At 49.0% G+C, this 20,079-nt stretch overlaps 1 protein-coding gene across 1 annotated transcript; it reads left to right on the plus strand.

The window, feature by feature from the left end:
* The first annotated feature begins 1,105 nt into the window (after positions 1-1,105).
* LOC124655796 (enhanced ethylene response protein 5-like) lies at positions 1,106-11,886 on the plus strand. Its single transcript, XM_047194638.1, has 12 exons — positions 1,106-1,419; positions 1,513-1,606; positions 1,688-1,777; positions 2,752-2,817; positions 3,054-3,143; positions 3,252-3,308; positions 3,434-3,495; positions 3,578-3,665; positions 10,897-10,973; positions 11,106-11,180; positions 11,318-11,423; positions 11,507-11,886. The coding sequence occupies exons 1-12, from the start codon at positions 1,121-1,123 to the stop codon at positions 11,630-11,632; spliced, it is 1,230 nt and encodes a 409-aa protein (XP_047050594.1). The 5' UTR covers positions 1,106-1,120; the 3' UTR covers positions 11,633-11,886.
* The last annotated feature ends 8,193 nt before the right edge of the window (positions 11,887-20,079 follow it).

Genomic DNA, 20,079 nt, shown 5'->3' on the forward strand with positions numbered 1-20,079 from the left:
TGCCTACACTAAGTGATAAACAGTAGGTACTTCTTCACCGATTAGTTTTGCATTTGTTCAACATGACTTGACAAAAGATATACTTGCAGATATGGAACAAACCCTGTTGAAGACGTGTCTGATGCCGATGGCAAGAAAAACATCAGTTGATTCCCCGTTAGGTGAGTACGAACCGAGGTTTATGTTAAAATGATGCCAACTCTATATTGCTTACCGTCAACTCAGACCTAACGTTAATTGTTACGCGAATTATTTTTCAGAAAAGTTGTCTAATAGGTGCGATAGTTGTTCTCTTCCAGCTATCTAGGTGTTGTAGAATCTTACCATTCTACTCTTCTCTTTTGCTATGTATTGTACATATGAATGAACCGTATGATGCAATAGCTGCCTTCTGCATCTCTTCTAGCTGGTGGCTCGACCCTTCCGTGCCCTTGGTTATGTACAATTGCTTTTGCTCCATGTTGCTACCTCCATTCTTATTGTTACTTCTTTGTGCTTTCTACTAGCTGCCATACTTGGTTTGGAGAAAAGAATTTGTACTGAAATGGATTATCATATTGGCAGCTTCTTTTATCGCACTCATCCATCTATTTCATCCATTTCTGTACCGCATTTGATCTTTATAATTAGTCCATTTAGTACACAGTCATGATCTCTGTGTATTTGGTCTTCTGTTTAACGATTTTGAGAGTATTATATACAAAATAAATTTTCGCAGAAGATCTACGGGGTCGTGCGCCAAGGCGCACATCTAAATCTAGTTGGGTGAAACCTCTATTGTCACCCAATCCCACAAAACACATCCCCAATTCACTAAGTAGGGATATAATATTGAGAATTGAGAAAAGTACACTAAATTTAGAGAAAAATATAGATAAGCGAATTAAACTCACTTATACTATCAAACATTACATTTAGAATAAAGTGTGGATTTAAATTTTAGTAAAATTATTCGCACTAATCACCGCTAAAACTCTAGTGGGAAACAAGGCTTACATGAGCCAGAATTACCCCATCGGATCGAACCCAAACTACTGGTTTTTTTCCACCACCGTCGCGGACCTTCGAGCCCCAAACACCAACACCGCCGCCGCCGCCGCCGCCGCCCCCCGCCCCGGAGATGGCGGCGTATCTGAGCATGGGCGAGGCTCACCGCCGCATCGCCGACTACCTCTCCCGCTTGGACGACGCCATCTCCCAGTCCGACGGCGCCGACCTCGCCTCCCTCCTCGCCATCTCCTCCGCCCCCGCCTCCACCCCGCTCTCCGACGCGCTCGCCGCTTTCCCAGATTTCCCCCACCTCGCCTCCGACCGCTACCCCCACCTCTCCGACTTTCTCCCTCCGCTCCTCCGCGCCATCCACTCCCACTCACTCCGCCGCTTCGGGGACGCCTACTCCTCCTTCGAGAAGGCTGCCAGGTGCCTGCTGCCTCGCTCTACACACTCTTTTTACCAACAATTTCGATAAATTCATCCGATTTTTTGGAGGATTCAATGTGGTTTTGGTTGCAGCGCGTTCCTGCAGGAGTTCCGGAACTGGGAGACGCCTTGGGCGATGGACGCGATGCACACGGTGGCACTCGAGATCAGGCTGCTAGCTGAGAAGGTGAGCTGGGTTGGTGCTTTGGGTCTGTAAAGCTCAAGCTTTGGGGCTCATCATGGCTGCGCGTTTCTTGCCCTGCTGTAGGCAGATAGGGAGCTTGCAATGAGCGGGAAGAACCCTGACAAGCTGCAGGCGGCTGGGTCCTTCCTGATGAAGGTTTTCGGTGCACTAGCGGTATGAATTTCTTAAAGCTTTGTTTAGTGTGCTTTCTTCACTGGTACACTAAGTAGAGTACTAGCATGAAAGCGAATCAAACTGAAGGAAACTACCTCCGACGAGCATGCATAGTTGATCAGATGCCTTGAGAGGTGCTTAGCAAAACCAAACACTTTTTCCTTGCAACGTACAATGGAGAATGTTATATTTTGTAGCACCTATGCTTGATTAGGCACCAGTGCTTACCATGTGCTTAAGCATATAATTAGCTCCTGCTAGTCATAATACAATCATCTAAGAACCTGCAAAGAGGAACTTGCATTGGAGTAGATGTAGCTTAGGTGGTGTTTGTCGATGATGTTGGTAGAATAACTCCGCCTAATGCTTAAAGAGGCCATGCAGAAACATTTGACACGGTACAAGCCCTTATATGCCGGAACCTGTTCATGTTGCCAGGACAGGAGAAGCTGTGCCTTGATTAAGTGTCTTATTAGCAGTTGCTGATGCATTTACTTCAGTGTAGAGGATGTGTTTTTTTTGCATAGAAACTGCCCTGAAGTTAGTCAAGTTACACTGGAATGTAGAATACCTTCATGTGATGATATATCAATGCACTCATCTGGTGATCTATCATAGCATTGGCTCCAATAATACAAGTTCATCACATAGTTAATATGAACCCTTTAGATTACGAGAAACATTACACATTTTGCCCCCTCTTGTCAGTGTTGGCGCATTATTGCCTTCTTGCTACCATGAACTTCTGATTCCTGCCTCTGTACATATCATCAATCATATTTATGAATACGATGAATTGTGTTCTGGTAGCTACTTTTTGTGTGTACACGCAAGAGTTTCCTAGACACACGATGTGACTTTTCAAACAGAAAATGCAGCAATTATCACCTCTTCAATGCACATTTTTTATTTTCTAAATCGTATATATTTTGAAGATTCTGACTGTTGGCAATTGGTGAATCCCAACCTTGCAGGTTAAAGGACCTAAGCGTGTTGGTGCACTGTATGTTACCTGCCAGCTGTTTAAAATTTATTTCAGGGTAGGTTTACTGTAATGTTTTCCTTTCATATGTACTTCAATAGTATATCTTATAAAGTAGCACATATAATTCATACAATGTATAGAGAGCATGGTAAATAATAGCTAAGAGGAACTGTAAAGTACGGACTAATTCAAATATCCACGCAAATATAATTCATACAATGTATGCACTGGAATCCCAGTGCACATCATTTAACTTACAACGGGCTAATACTTGATGCTCAAATTATGCAGCTTGGTACAGTTAACCTTTGCCGTAGTGTCATAAGGAGTATCGAAACAGCTAGGAATTTTGATTTTGAAGATTTTCCTGTGAAAGACAAGGTAAGATAGTAAAAAGCTACGGTGCCTCTTCGGTATTAATAAGGCATAACCAGTTATATTGACATGTACTGTAATTCCATAAAATCTTGACTATGCATGATGGCACAGGTTACTTATATGTATTATACTGGTCGCTTGGAGGTCTTCAATGAGAATTTTCTTGTTGTAAGCTTCCCTTCTCTCACCGCCAGGGTGCATGTTCATATGTATATATATTCTGCTACTCTTAGATGCTTTGACCTAGATAAGATTGCTCACATCATTTTTCTGGTTTCAATTAATTGAATCAGGCCGATCAGAAGCTAACTTATGCTTTGATGTATTGTAATCCTCAAAGCGAATTAAACATGAGGTATTTGCATTACAAGGAGTTTTGTAGTTTGTGATTTATGGGGCACCCATTTGTCGGAACTACTAATGGTCACTTTTTTTAGGAAAATTTTGAAGTTTCTAATCCCTGTAAAGCTGTCAATTGGTGTTTTGCCAAGGAGGACCCTCCTGGAGAAGTACAATCTGCTTGAGGTATGTATTTCCCCGCACTCTTATATAATGGGAAGGAGATTGTGTAATGCAATATATGTAGTTGTATTCCATACCATCTTTTCTAATCATAAAAACATTTATTTGCTTGTTAACAAATCCTCCCATGAGCATAATTTGTTGCTTTTGTTGCGTTTAAATTTAGACTTGGTACTCAAGATGTGAAGTTTTAAACAATTCAGTCAGAACACTAGGCCAAAGGTTCTGATTCTCGTACCATGTCTATGTGTTGAGCTGTAATTTTCAAGATGCAAAATCTAGTGACATTCGGGTGGAATTGGAAAATTTCTTAATGATAGATGACGAAGAGGAGTAATGTAGCATATTGTTATGACCGGCCTGGTCTACCGCCGGAGGGGGCCCACTAGCCCAACCGGCCAGGCTTAGTTAGGGGCTTAGCCCAGTTAGCAGATTAGGGTTTCGCAGTTCTCTTATAAATACAAGATGTAATAGACTAAATCGACCAAGCAATAATCAATATCATTATTGCCGACTCCCGCAGGAGTCGGCCTTCTCCCGTCCGCGCCGCCCCAAACCCTAGCCGCCGCCTTCCCACGCGCCCGCGACGGCGCCCCGCCACCGGCGCCGCCTCTTCCTCTCGCTCGCAGCACTTCCACCCCTACAATCTACGCCTCGTCCCGGCAGAACCCTAGTTTCTACCAATTTGGTATCGTAGACCTCTACGATCATGTCTTCGAGCCGCCCCACCGCCACCGCCGCCGCCGCTCCGAGACGCCGCCGGCCTCCTCCGCCGCCGCGCAACCGCCGCCGCCCTCCACGGGCGCCGCGGCGCCCCGGCGGATGTCGCCGGCGCCGCCCTCCTCTCGCAGCAGAAGAGCTTTCGATGGCCATCCGCGACTTCGCCACCGCCGTCCGTGGCATCCGCCCGTACCTCATCGGCACGTAGGGGATGACTACGCCGCCCTCGCCGCCACCTCGCCGCCTACCCGGCCGCGCCGACAGCCTCTACCTCGCCGGGGCGCGCCCGCTCCGCCCCGGCCTCGCCGCCGCCGCCGCCGTGGGCGTCCCGGCACCTCGGTCCCCGACACGGGCCCCGCCTCGCTGCCCCGTGGTGTGCCCATCCAGCGGGTCCAGTTCCCGCCGTCGCCCTCCCGACTCCCGGCGTGGGTGACTGCGACGGAGCCCCCGCCCGTCTACTTGGCCGCACCGGCGCCGTCCCCTGTCTACACCACCGCCGGGGACCCTCCGCGCCCGTCCTTCCCGGACCCGCCGCCCGCCCGCTTCGCCGAGCCTTCCGCTGGTCGCGCGGAGTACCCCCGCCTGTGGCGCCACCGGCCTCGCTCCCCCACGCTACGCCAAGCTGGAATTCGCCACGTACGATGGCGTCGAGGACCCCCTCAACCGGCTCAACCAAGGCGAGCAGCTTCTTCCGGGGACAGCCGTACCTCGGCTCGGACCGGACGTGGCTCGCCTCGTACCACCTCCGCGGCGCCGCCCGCACGTGGTACTACTCCCCGGAGACGAGGGTGGCATGCCTCCATGGGACCGGTTCCGTGAGCTCCGCCTTCTCCGCTCGGCCCTCCAATCCGCGGCAGCCGCTGGCGGAACTTGGGCGTTTGGCGTTCACCACCACGGCGCAGACTTCGCCGACCGCTTCCGTGCCCTCGCATGCCATGCGCCCGGCGTGACGGGCCAACAGCGCGCCAAGCTCTTCATTGGCGGCCTCCCGGACCACATCCGCGTGGATGTCGAGCTACAGGCCCCGCGGGACCTCCAGACGGCGATGCACTACGCGCCCAGGCGGTTCAGCAGACGCCCCTGGCCCGCGGCACCCGCGCCGCCCGACCTCCTCCTCCGGCCGCGGCTGCCACCCGCCCCGCCCCACCGGGACCGACCGGCCCCGCCCCCGCGGCTACACGCACGTTCCGCCGCCTCACCCCGGCGGAGCAGCTCGAACGCCGCCGCCTGGGACTTTGCTTCAACTGCGACGACCCATACACGCCCGGTCACGTGTGCCCTCGCCTCTTCTACCTGGAGACAGTCGACGTGGAGGAGGGCGACCCGACGACCGGGCCGGTTGCCGCAGCGTCCGAGACGGCCGGGCCGACCGACGCGGCTGCCACGGCCTTTGTCGTGTCCCTACACGCGCTCGCCGGCATCCGCCACGAGCGGACGATGCTGCTTCCGGTCACTATCCAGGGCGAGCCTTTGGTGGCGCTACTGGACACGGGGTCTACGCATAACTTTCTCCCCGCCGCCACTATGCGCCGCCTCGCGCTACGCCCGACAGTGGGGATACCCTCCGCGTGACCGTGGCCAACGGTGACCGCCTCCACCGCCATGGGGTGGTCCGAAGACGTCCCCTTACCATCGGCGACGAGCACTTCGTCATCACGTGCGCCGGCATCGACTTGGGCTGCTTCGACTTCATCCTTGGCGTCGACTTTCGCGGACGCTCGGTCCCATCCTTTGGGACTTCGACGCCCCGACGATGACCTTCTCGGCGCCGGGGACGCCACATTCGCCGGGAGGGTCTCGGGGGCACCTCCCCGCGCCGCGCCTCCAGCTCGTCTCCGGGGCCGACGACGCCGAGCACCCCTCCCGACGCACCTCCCCGCAAGAAGACGGCGACATCTTCGAGGAGCCGCAGGCCTCGCTCGCCCCCACGAGCGTGTGACCATCGCATCCACTTGCTCCCGGGGTCGGCGCCATGGCGGTGCGCCCATACCGCTACCCCCACCGCAGAAGGACGAGCCGGAGCGCCAGCTGCGCGCTCATGTTGGCGGCGGGCATCATCAGGATCTCCACGTCCCCGTTCTCCGCGCCGGTGCTGTTGGTGCGCAAGTTGGATGGCACGTGGCGCTTCTGCATCGACTACCGCGCCCTCAACGCCCTCACGCTCAAGGACAAGTTCCCGATCCCGGTGGTCGACGAGCTGTTTGACGAGCTTCACGGCGCGCGGTTCTTCACCAAGCTCGACCTCCGCTCAGGCTATCATCAGGTGCGCATGCACCCGGAGGACATCGCCAAGACGGCGTTCCGGACACACCATGGCCACTTCGAGTTCTTGGTGATGCCTTTCGGCCTCACCAACGCGCCCGCAACCTTCCAGGCCCTGATGAATGATGTCCTTCGCCCATACTTACGCCGTTTTGTGCTGGTTTTTTTCGATGATATTTTGATCTACAGCGCCTCATGGGCGGAGCACTCGCAAGATGTCGCCATCGTCTTCAACGAGCTTCGAGCGCATCGACTTCACCTCAAGCGCTCGAAGTGCTCGCTTACGACGACCTCGGTGGCCTATCTCGGTCACGTCATCTCCGCCGACGGGGTGGCGATGGATGCGGACAAGGTGGCGGCGGCCGCCGCGCCGGCCGACGCCTCGTTCACCACGCGCCTCCGCGGGTTCCTGGGCCTCGCCGGCTACTACCGGAAGTTCATCCGGGATTTTGGCCTCACCGCCTCGCCACTCACGCGCCTGCTGCGGCACGAGGCCTTCGCTTGGGATGACGAGGCTACCGCTGCTTTCGAGGCCCTCAAGGGGGCCCTGACGACGGGCCCCGTCCTCCAGATGCCGGACTTCGACAAGCCGTTCATCGTCGACTGCGACGCCTCCGGGGCGGGGTTCGGTGCCGTCCTTCACCAGGGTGACGGGCCGCTCGCCTACTTTAGCCGGCCGTTTGCTGCACGCCACCTCAAGCTTGCGGCGTACGAGCAGGAACTCATTGGCTTGGTTCAGGCCGTCCGCCACTGGCGTCCCTACCTATGGGGGCGCTCGTTCCGCGTACATACGGACCACTACAGCCTTAAGTTCCTCTTGGACCAGCGGCTGTCGATGGTGCCCCAGCACCAGTGGATCAGCAAGCTGTTTGGCTTCGACTTCACGGTGGAGTATCGTCCGGGGCGCCTCAACACGGTGGCCGACGCCTTGTCCCGCCGCGACGCTGATCCCGACGCCCCTGAGGGAGCCTCGGACGGACGCCTGCTCTGCATCCGCTCGGGGCCCTCCTTCGTCCTCTTCGACCGCATCCGCCAGGCGACGGTGTTCGCGCCGGATGCCCAGCGTCTGCGGCAGCAGCTCGACGCGGGCGAGCTGGACGACCCTTGGCGCGTCATCGACGGCCTTCTCCTCCACGGGCGCCGCGTGTTCGTTCCCGACCACGATGACCTCCGCCACCAGGTGCTGCTCTTGGCGCATTCCGCCGGTCATGAGGGTGTCCAGAAGACCCTCCACCGTCTGCGCGCGGACTTCTACATCCCTGGCGATCGGGCCATGGTCCAGGATTGGGTGCGTTCGTGTGAGACGTGCCAGCCGCAACAAGACGCGCCTCGCCGCGGCGTCTTGCGGCCGCTTGACGTTCCTTCGCAGTGTGGGCCGACATCTCCATGGACTTCATCGAGGGCCTTCCGAGGGTGGGCGGCAAGTCTGTCATCCTCACGGTGGTTGACCGCTTCTCCAAGTACGCCCACTTCATCGCGCTTGGCCATCCCTACACGGCATCGTCCGTGGCCCGCGCCTTCTTCGACGGTATCGTCCGCCTACACGGGTTTCCCTCGTCCATCGTATGTGACCGAGATCCGGTGTTCACGGGGCACGTGTGGCGGGACCTCTTCCGCATGGCCGGGGTCCAACTCCGGTTCAGCACGGCGTTCCACCCTCAGACGGACGGCCAGTCCGAGGTGGTCAATAAGGTGATCGCCATGTATTTGCGCTGTGTTACAGGTGATCGTCCTCGCGCTTGGGTGGATTGGCTTGCATGGGCGGAGTACTGCTACAACACCTCCTACCACTCCGTCCTGCGCGCCACGCCATTCGAGGTGGTCTACGGTCGGCCACCACCACCTATTCTACCGGTGGATCCAGCGACAGCGCGGACGGAGGCAGCTGGCGAGCTCATCCGCGCCCACGATGAGATGCTGGCCGAGGTGCGGCAGCATCTTGTCCAAGCTCAGCAGGTCGCCAAGCACTACTATGACGGGCGCCACCGCGAGGTTGAGTACGCGGTGGGTGACTGGGTGTGGCTTCGCCTGTTGCACCGCTCTCATCAGTCCCTCGACCCGCGTGCCAAGCGCAAACTTGGTCCGCGCTATGCGGGGCCCTTCATCATCGTCGAGCGGATTGGGACCATGGCGTACGGACTTCGCTTGCTCGAGGGGGCCCGCATTCACGACGTCTTCCACGTGGGACTGCTGAAGCCCTATCGCGGTGCCCCGCCGGTGGCCACTCCACCACTTCCGCCGACGGCCGAGGGTCGTCTGCTGCCCAGCCCGGCCAAGGTGCTCCGCGCTCAGCTACGTCGTGATGTTTGACACTTGTTGGTGCAGTGGGAGGGCCTTTCCGAGGAGGAGGCGACTTGGGAGCCCCGCGAGGCGTTCCAGCGGCATTACCCAGACTACCAGCTCGAGGACGAGCTGTTTGCGCAGGCGGGGAGAGATGTTATGACCGGCCTGGTCTACCGCCGGAGGGGGCCCACTAGCCCAACCGGCCAGGCTTAGTTAGGGGCTTAGCCCAGTTAGCAGATTAGGGTTTCGCAGTTCTCTTATAAATACAAGATGTAATAGACTAAATCGACCAAGCAATAATCAATATCATTATTGCCGACTCCCAGAGGAGTCGGCCTTCTCCCGTCCGCGCCGCCCCAAACCCTAGCCGCCGCCTTCCCACGCGCCCGCGACGGCGCCCTGCCACCGGCGCCGCCTCTCTTCCTCTCGCTCGCTGCACTTCCACCCCTACAATCTACGCCCTCGTCCCGGTAGAACCCTAGTTTCTACCACATATTGAGTGCATTTGGGTGCTGTACTGGTATAAGTACATTTTATTAACATGAAGTTATCTTGTGAGCTGTGAGATACATGAGCATAGTGTGTTTAAGCCTGTAAGTGGGCACATTAGTGACGGCCCACCAAGTACCCACCTGTGTCTTATACCTCAAAAGGGATGCCGCTATGTGTCCAGATAATTCATTCGTGCTGAGCGGCATCCGTCTGCCCGATTATACCCGCCAGGCTCATCAGCTAAAAGCGACTAGCGCTCCCTCGAACAGTACGCAGGCATATCATTGTCGCTGAGTAGCAGGTGAAAGAACACGAATGGAGTACCTTCTTGCTGCTGTTCTTCCACCGGATCTCCTAACAGCCCTGCAGATCCCCATGAATCTCGCCTGATTTCGATTTCTCCAGCTACACAAGGACATGGCTGGCCGCTGGCTGCTCCCGACGGATCTGGCCGAGACTCTTCTGCTCGAAGGGCAGGGTTAGCTTGGCCAGGGAAGGGGAAAGGAGGGAGGGAGGGGCGGCTGACTGCTGTGGAGGGAGGGAGCGGAGGGAGGGAGCAGAAGGAGCGGAAATTCGCCGGCCATGACGCCCGTCCCCAACGCCCAATCCCTAATCGAATGCTAGAAGCGGCGTGGCGGCGGTAGTGAACGCGCCGCTGGTGCCCACCATCTTTTTTTCTGTAACCGTGGGCCTTAACTTAAGGGAAAAAAGTGGCCTGGGCTGGCGTCGCCGTGGTCAGCCCGTGACCAATTACAGGCATAACTGTGTTTAACTTAGCAATTCTTTGAGATGATTGACAAGTTGATCTGGACTTGTTAACCTTTTAGTTCATCATATATGTCCTAGGGTCTATATGGGATTAGGTATGACAAAAGGTCATTCGCAAAAAAAAAAGGTATGACAAAAGGTCGGGAAATCTACATTACACTTTAAGAATTGTGAACCCTTTGAGACCAGAATTTTTTCAGAACCTTATCAACATTTACAATAAAAAAATCTAATTGAGACCTCATAGCCTTATCCCTCTGTCCCATGAGAACAATGATTGGCGACACGCTATGATAAGTATCGTTGCCTAATCATCATTCATGAACGATCAGTCTGTCATTTATGCGAATTGCTGTCATAATTATGAGTTGTGTTTTCAACTGATGATTAACCCCTATTGTCGTGCGACACTACCACAGGCTGATGTTGCATATTACTTGCTGAGCTCTTTCCCTAAATCTGTACTCCTGTTTTTTTACATGTATGCTCCTGTTCTTTATGACAAGGGTAACTTAAATTTCCAGTTGTAAGCTCTATATTGCGTAGGTGCTGTTTCTTTTATTTCTTTTGTGAAACATGGTATTCCATTGGATAATTTTTTTGTTTCATCAGGATATTCGTTTAATTAACTATGCTTATGACTTTGCTACTTCAGGGATTTCCCTCTATAATCATTTTGATCTGCACAAGTGGTAATTTAACCTTTCAGTATGCAGATATTGTGACCTCACTTAGGAGAGGGGATCTCAGGCTTCTCAAGCAGGCCCTTGATAAACATGAAGACCAGTAAGTTCACATGTTCTGCGTGCTGAATTTTTTTCATACATCAGCTGTCACTACCTGCTTCTTTCATTTTTAATGGGGACAGATTGTTTTTCTGTTTTGCGGGGACAATGATTGCTTTTGTTGTGTTGCAAGATTACTGAAATGTGGTGTCTACCTTGTGCTGGAGAAACTTGAACTCCAGGTTTACCGGAGATTAGTGAAGAAAATGTGAGTGCAAACTTCAATCTGCCATTGCCATGCTTTTACAGAATAACCCAATCCTTGTGGTTTTGTTTTCTTTTGCAGCCGTATCATTTAGAGGCAGAATAACCCAGTCCTTGTTGTGGCTTTGTTTTCTTTTGCAGCCATATCATTCAGAGGCAGAAGGAGCCAGCTAAGGCGCATCAAATCAAGCTAGAGGTCTTGGTGAAGACTCTGAAATGGCTTGGTATCACCATGGACGTGGATGAGGTGCTTTGCAACATATATCCATTCTGTATTACCATACTGGTTTGCTGCGATGTATGCAACCTAATTCCTACCCTTTCTTTCAGGTGGAATGCATCATGGCGTGCCTAATATACAAGAATCTCATAAAAGGATACTTTGCTCACAAGAGCAAGGTTCTTGTCCTCAGCAAGCAAGACCCCTTCCCAAAGTTGAATGGGAAGCCTGTTTAGTCCATAGCCATGCCTGATAGGCTTGTAAACTCGATGATATTTCTCATATGTATGATCACACAGGCTTATGTAGAATTGCCGTGACTGATGATAAGAACATCTGTACTCTTTTATCTGTCATGGTTGTAACTTGTAACATGGTTGTAACTTGCATTGCTTTAGAAGAGGTGCAATACTGTGAGATCTATATCTTTGTAAGCTAATGGGAAGTTTTCTTGCAATTAAGTAAATGAAAGGTCCTCTTTGGCAATTAAGTAAATTGGAATTATCTTTGGTAACTTTAAATGAAAAGTTCCAACAATTGTCTGCTTTGCAAAACAATTTTGATCATTTTAGTACTTCGAATCAGGTTGGGAGAGGTATACTAGGGATCCCACGCAATCACCAGAAAGAAAAATAGCGAGCTAGACGGAATGAAAACATACGTTGATGCTACGTGTAATGCAATGCACGGCGGGTACATCAGCCACCATCAATCCGTATGTAGTACATCCAAAAGGGAGCATGTACCACCGGTGATGAATTCTCCACGGATCCTGATGCCGGATGGCGTATGACGCCACTGCGTCTTGAATGGCTGCACAAAAGGCCCCTGGATTGCTTGCCTTCCTTCGTGACCTCCCAGCCACGAAGGCCTGGACCACCCAAACAAACATGTACCAAGTACACCGTATGGATCGAGTATCGTACACGAACCGTATTTAAGGTCGCGTAAATGAGAAACAGTAAAGGCAGTTGCTGCACCAGATCTCAGCTAGTACAGACTACAGTTCTGGATCAATTAGGTACCATGTACATGGTGAGTTGGTAACCATGGGTCCATGGCCGACATCGATGAACGAGTACTGCAATCTAACTGAGTACAGTAGTTTTATTTTTGAATGTTTAACTGAGTAGTTTGGTGTGATCGACTGACCGACGTGCAAGGTGCCATCGCACTTCCAGGTTGCAGCAGCTGACCTTCAGTTATATCACTGTTATTTCATCACGGAGGAAGCAGCACGTTCATCTCTGAAATTTCCGTGCAGCTCTAAAGTCTAAAGTGCCAATCTAGGTCATAGCCAGCAGCAACAGAGGATAGAAAGAACTCTTTCGAAAAGCGACGCGATCGAGCCACTGACAAAGCATAGATAAACCCAAACTGGAAAAGCGGCTTGCCCCCAGGGTTCGTGTGATTTGTGATGCGCAGGAGCACATCACACAAATGCAGTGGCTGCAAAGCGTTCCACTCCATTCACTGTCGAGTGTGGCCTCTAATCCAAGATCCAGACGCAAAGCACGCGGCACAAAAGCAGGAAGAATTGCCTGGCAACTTAGCCCCGATTGAACTCCTCTCGAAGTGCTTGCTTTCGCACGGCTCCATTATATGCTTTCTGCTCCATTGTGCCTTTCCTTTATCTTGCTTGAGGACTTCGGTTAGATAGTCTTAAGCTAAGTCAAATGCAGAAATGCGACAGGTATTCTATGTTTAGGAGGAAAAAGAGACATGTTCCCCGCGCAAGCTCTAACTCTGTTATCTAGGGCTCTAATTTGCCTCAAATCTAGTGATCAAGCTGTACTTGTTGCTTTGAGCGCAGCAGAGGGACCGGATGTGCTTTAGAGCCCCTGCAGTACGTAATAGCGGCGCATCTGCAGATCAAACAAGCTTCTTTCATTTCTGAACTTCCACAAGGCACAAAACTTAATTTGGCAAGATGATCCGTGCTCAAATTAGCAGGCACACCGCACACCTCGACGACGCAACTGGTGTATTCCCCTCGTGTATATGTAACATCACCTTTTTGCAGCCGTTAAAGGTTGAAAGATGAACCAATGTGAACCCACTATACGGTGCATGATTAAAGTGCGTTAAGCTTTTTCATGCCCAAACGTATAAGTAAACCAAGAAAGGTATTCCGTTGTTTGCGTGGTTATTATATACTTGGGACTATGGTGTTAGAAAAAGAATTGTGTCCATACCCACAAGATTGCCTCTTTTATGTAAACCTCTAAAGCATATGTCAAGATCTTCACTTTGTACACAAAGTAAAGGATGAATATGCACCGCTGTCGATTCTTAGAAATCACTAGATAGCTACTATGTATGTACATCTCGTTACATGCTTCCTTTTGCAACTAGTGTGACCAGTAATTTCATGAGTACCATACTCTAACTAGCCGTGTTCTCCATGTAAGCTTCAAGAAATACTACTGTGAAGATTGTGTTTCAAAATTATTACTCCAGAGAGGAAATATAGTTACATGTTTCAGGTTATGCGCGTAAGCTCGCGTTTATTTTTTCCTACCTGGAAAGGTTAAAAAATTCTTGTTTTTTGCGAATAAATATTGTTATTTTGTCACTTTTTTTGTGCATAAATGTTATTTTTCTGCTTAAATTATTATTTTGGATGATGTCTTATGGTAAGTACTTTAAGTTTAGTACCTATAACCTCCCATATACCAAGAAAGTTGTCCCTTAACTTTCAGTATTAGACATAATTGATCATTGACCTAGGTCAAAGCAATATCGACGACAAGTGGCAGCTTGTGTCAAACACATGGTAGCCTAGTCAACAAGACAATAAGAAAATTCAGGAAAACAAAAGGTTTTAAAATAAAAAATCAAGGCATGTCTGAAATATCTTAATATCTGAAGGAATTTTACTGAAATTATTTTTTGAAATTTAGTGATTTTTTGTGGACTTAAAATGGAAAAAGTATGGATACAACATAAAAAACAGAAGTATGATTAATGAGATTAATAATATAAAGTCATTAGCACATGAATGTTAATTAAATATCAACATATTTCATCGGTTTCATGAAAGTGCGAAAATTGTTTGGGTTTTCTCGTATTTACTTTCTAATTATTATTGTTTTACTCTATTCTAATTTTGTATCTTCTTATGTTGTTTTGAAACTCTGTTCTTGACAATAAGTTTTGCATGATTTTTCATGTTTTATTTTTATTTTTCTATGATTTCTTTCAATTGATATGTTGTTTTAGTTACCATTCGATTGTTTTTCTGTTGTCTTTGACCCTCAACTAGTGTGAAACCATTACCACATGTTCATTCATACGACTAACTAACATTTGGGATCAGAATACAAAACATGGAAGTATTTCGTGAAACAAACTTTTTGGGAAACACAGTTACACAGTTAGCGAAACTATGATTGTTTATAAATAAAAAACAATCAAGAAATGTCTGAAAAACCACACTAATGGAAGAGTTAAATTTTCCGGTTAACAACTACTAATTCTTTGATTTTTCCCAACAATAGAACTTTGTTATGGTTTGATTGTTTTGTTTGTCTTTGACACTCAAGAATGGCATGTCATTCCTGTAAATCGTATAGAAGAACAGAAGAACTTGTGTGAAACTATTATCATTTCTTCATTTGTATCACTTTTACGTAGGACATGGAGCCACTATGTCTGGTAGAACTTGCTTGGCCTGAGTTAAAGATCAAGACTAAACTAAACCAACATTCGAGGATCAGAACATAAAACATGATAGTGTTTATTGAAATACATTCTTGGGGGTGGTGCGCATAGGAACTCTTAACGACTTCATCATTGCAAATTCAGGTAAGGTTTTGGTCAGAATTATTTTTTTCAGCTAGCTTTTGTCCCTTGCTGACATTGTATATCATCTTAGTGGCACCATTCACTTCTTTTTTGAGAAGTGACACCATTCATATGATAGTATGTGTTGGGCATAAAAAAGACATGTCACCAGGGGATATTCACTTTGGCTCATAGGAGCATTTGCTCCCATTGTGTGAATCTACATTTCGAAGTGTCAAAAAATTCTAAACTAAAAATTTTCATGTACATCTACACATTTTATGTTCGTACACAAGTTTTCAAACAAAATTATAAAAATTTGTGGCTCCAGTAAAAAAGACAAATTTTGATGCTATAACACGACTACATACAAGACATTTTTTTATCTTTTTTGTACACGCCACATAAAATGTTGTTTCTCCATGAAAACTTGTGCACTAACATAAAATGTCACGATGTACAACAAAAAATTTATGTCAGAATTTTTTGACATTTTTAAAATTGTTTTTTAATTATTTTGTATAATAGGAGCAAATGCTCCTATGAGCCAAAACGCCACCTCCTGTCACCAGCTCATTACTACTCTAGTTTGGTCCATCGTTGCCACTTTGGGGCGGCATGGGAGGGGAGATGGTTTATTGCTTAGCCAGGGCATGTGTTTCTCCCGGTATACTTTTTAACAGATCAGACTCGTTGGTGAAACCAAAGGCTCATCTGCCCCGTCAGCAAAACTATTTCGTAATCTGGCCCCTAGGTTTTGCGCCAACGTGAATAGAGTCAAAGGTCAGCGCCAAGATTATTCGGCACAGAGTCACTCCAAAGGTTTGGCGCTAGACCATGTGGCGTCGACCTTGCTTCGATGTCGGGATTGTTGAATATATAAGCAAATATCCATATGAAATAATCCACACAAGTAATTGATAAATTATGACTACGAAAATAACAAATAAACTAATCATGCAGATTAGTAAGGTAGATGAACAGATCACGTCTAAACAAGATAAACTGATCACATCTACCACACAAACTAGAAGAAGAAACTCTAACAGAAACTGAAAGAGAAACGACAAGATCACATACTTTGCAGCAGCGTCGTTGTCGCCCATGTTGAGGTTGCCGAAGAAGTCGCTGAGGTCCGGGAAGAAGTTGTCGGTGCGGAGGAACTCGTCGTCCGATGACGACGTCGTGATGCCAGTAGTCGCGCCGGAGCGCTCCCAAAAACCTGATTGCCCCTCACCCGTACAGGTTCACGAGAGGCAGGGTTCCGGAGGCCTACTGTCCCGGCAGTCGGTGCACGCCGACGGACGGGATGAGGAAGACGAAGGCGGCGGCGCAATGAACTGGAAACAGGTAGTCGCGTATGCGTCTAGTTACGGCGGCTAGGGTTGCGCAGGGTCTTATATAGTGCGGTTCGGGAAGGTCGTGGGGCGCAGCCCACGTCCGAGTCGGCACAACCACGATCCAGAAAAACCGGAAGGCAAAACGGCTGAGTAACGCGTCCGTTAATGACTCAAAATTGATTACACAATTAATTTCCCAAACAGCAAAAAGATAAGCTCGGCTCGGCGAGATTCCCGCAACCCGCGGCGCGTCGTGACATGTCGTGACGAGGCGTGGCGTGGCGTAGCGAGGCGGGCGGCGGAGGAGGAGGAGTGCGCGAGGGCTCTCTCTCTTCTTACTCACTTACTAGGACTACAACAGCCCACCTTATATACCACTCCAACTCCCTCCCAACTGAAGGAGATATGCCCTAGAGGCAATAATAAAGTGGTTATTATTTATATCTTTATGTTTATGATAAATGTTTATATATCATGCTATAATTGTATTAACCGAAACATTAGTACATGTGTGATATGTAGACAACAAAGAGTCCCTAGTATGCCTCTTAACTAGCTTGTTGATTAATGGATGATTAGTTTCATAATCATGAACATTGGATGTTATTAATAACAAGGTTATATCATTGTATGAATGATGTAATGGACACACCCAATTAAGCGTAGCATAAGATCTCGTCATTAAGTTATTTGCTATAAGCTTTTCGATACATAGTTACCTAGTCCTTATGACCATGAGATCATGTAAATCACTTATACCGGAAAGGTACTTTGATTACACCAAACGCCACTGCGTAAATGGGTGGTTATAAATGTGGGATTAAGTATCCGGAAAGTATGAGTTGAGGCATATGGATCAACAGTGGGATTTGTCCATCCCGATGACGGATAGATATACTCGGGCCCTCTCGGTGGAATGTCGTCTAATGTCTTACAAGCATATGAATAAGTTCATAAGAGACCACATACCACGGTATCGAGTAAAGAGTACTTGTCGGGAGACGAGGTTGAACAAGGTATAGAGTGATACCGAAGATCAAACCTCGGACAAGTAAAATATCGCGTGACAAAGGGAATTGGTATCGTATGTGAATGGTTCATTCGATCACTAAAGTCATCGTTGAATATGTGGGAGCCATTATGGATCTCCGCATCCCGCTATTGGTTATTGGTCGAGTGAGTACTCAACCATGTCCGCATAGTTCGCGAACCGTAGGGTGACACACTTAAAGTTGGATGTTGAAATGGTAGAACTTGAATATGGAATGGAGTTCGAATATTTGTTCGGAGTCCCGGATGAGATCCCGGACATCACGAGGAGTTCCGGAATGGTCCGGAGAATAAGATTCATATATAGGATGTCATTTTATGTGATTTAAAATGATTCGGAAGGTTCTATGGAAGGTTCTAGAAGGTTCTAGAAAAGTCCGGAAGAAACCACCAAGGAAGGTGGAGTCCCGGAGGGACTCCACCTCCATGGCCGGCCAACCCTAGAGGGGGAGGAGTCCCAAGTGGACTCCCCCAAGGGGGGCCGGCCATCCCCTCCATGGAAGGTGGAACTCCCACCTCTAGTGGGAGTCCTAGCTTGGGTAGGTTTCCCTATCATATGGAAGGTTTTGGGTTCGGGTCTTATTCGGAGACTTGTAGTCCAACCCTTGGGGCTTCCACCTATATAATGAGGGACAAGGGGAGGGGCCGGCCACCTTAAGACCACCACCCGGCCGCACCCCCAAGTGGCCGGCCACCCCCTCCCAAACCCTAGCCGCCCCCTCTCCTCCATAGCTCCCGCAAGCTTAAGCGAAGCTCCACCGGAGTTCTCCACCGCCACCGACACCACGCCGTCGTGCTGTCGGATTCAAGAGGAGCTACTACTTCCACTGCCCGCTGGAACGGGAGGTGGACATCGTCTTCATCAACAACCGAACGTGTGACCAAGTACGGAGGTGCTGCCCGTTCGTGGCGTCGGTGATCAAGATATTCTACGCGCTTTTGCAAGTGGCAAGTGAACGTCTACCGCAGCAACAAGAGCCTCATCTTGTAGGCTTTGGAATCTCTTCAAGGGTGAGACTCGATAATCCCCTCGTTGCTACCGTCTTCTAGATTGCATCTTGGCTTGGATTGCGTGTTCGCGGTAGGAAAATTTTTGTTTTCTATGCAACGTTATCCTACAGGTGGTATCGAGCCGTGTCTATGCATAGATGGTTGCACGAGTAGAACACAATGGTTTTGTGGGCGTTGATGCTCTTGTTATCTTTAGTTTGAGTACTTTGCATCTTTGTGGCATAGTGGGATGAAGCGGCTCGGACTAACTTTACATGACCGCGTTCATGAGACTTGTTCCTCGTTCGACATGCAACTTGTATTGCATAAGAGGCTTTGCGGGTGTCCGTCTCTCCTACTCGTAGTGAAGATTCAATTTACTCTTCTATTGAAAACATTAGTATCAACATTGTGGTTCATGTTCGTAGGTAGATTAGATCTCTCTCGAAAACCCTAAACCACGTAAAATATGCAAACCAAATTAGAGACGTCTAACTTGTTTTTGCAGTGGTTTGGTGATGTGATATGGCCATAATGTGATGATGAATATGTATGAGATGATCATTATTGTATTGTGGCAACCGGCAGGAGCCTTATGGTTGTCTTTAAATTTCATGTTGAGTAGTATTTCAAAGTAGTTGTAATAGTTGCTACATGGAGGACAATCATGAAGACGGCGCCATTGACCTTGACGCTACGCCGACGATGATGGAGATCATGCCCGAAGATGATGGAGATCATGTCCGTGCTTTGGAGATGAAGATCAAAGGCGCAAAGACAAAAGGGCCATATCATATCACATATGAACTCGCATGTGATGTTAATCCTTTTATGCATCTTATTTTGCTTAGATCGCGACGGTAGCATTATAAGATGATCCCTCACTAAAATCTCAAGATAATAAAGTGTTCATCCTTAGTAGCACCGTTACCAAGACTTGTCGGTTCGAAGCATCTCGTGATGATCGGGTGTGATAGAATCAACAAGTACTACAACGGGTGCAAGACAGTTTTGCACATGCGGATACTAAGGTGGCCTTGACGAGCCTAGCATGTACAGACATGGTCTCGGAACACGTGATACCGAAAGGTAGAGCATGAATCATATGGTTGATATGATGAACACTTTGAGTGTTCGCTATTGAAATCACACCTTGTCTCGTGATGATCGGACTTAGGTGCGGTGGATTTGGTTCGTGTGATCACTAAGACAATGCGAGGGATATTGTTTTGAGTGGGAGTTCACCTAGATTTTTAATTATGTTGAATTAAAATTTGAACTCAATTTGTCATAAACTTAGTCTAAACTTTTGCAAATATATGTTGTAGAGATGGCGTCCCCAATCAATTTTAACCAGTTCCTAGAGAAAGAAAAACTTAAGAGCAACGGTAGCAACTTCACCGACTGGTTTCGTCATGTGAGGATCTTCCTCTCTGGCGGAAATCTGCAATATGTACTTGATGCACCGCTAGGTGACCCTCCTGCAGAAACTGAAACCGATGAAGTAAAAGCTGTTT

This window comes from Lolium rigidum, chromosome 5, assembly GCF_022539505.1.
Source record: "Lolium rigidum isolate FL_2022 chromosome 5, APGP_CSIRO_Lrig_0.1, whole genome shotgun sequence".
In the NCBI taxonomy this organism is placed as follows: domain Eukaryota; kingdom Viridiplantae; phylum Streptophyta; class Magnoliopsida; order Poales; family Poaceae; genus Lolium; species Lolium rigidum.

Bases quoted from the DNA above. Each gene is read 5' to 3' on its own strand.
- LOC124655796 (XM_047194638.1), top strand. From the start codon at position 1,121: ATGGCGGCGTATCTGAGCATGGGCGAGGCTCACCGCCGCATCGCCGAC. The intron at 10,974-11,105 runs GTAAGTTCACAT...TTGTGTTGCAAG, and splicing joins CTTGATAAACATGAAGACCA to ATTACTGAAATGTGGTGTCT. The intron at 11,424-11,506 runs GTGCTTTGCAAC...CCTTTCTTTCAG, and splicing joins TCACCATGGACGTGGATGAG to GTGGAATGCATCATGGCGTG.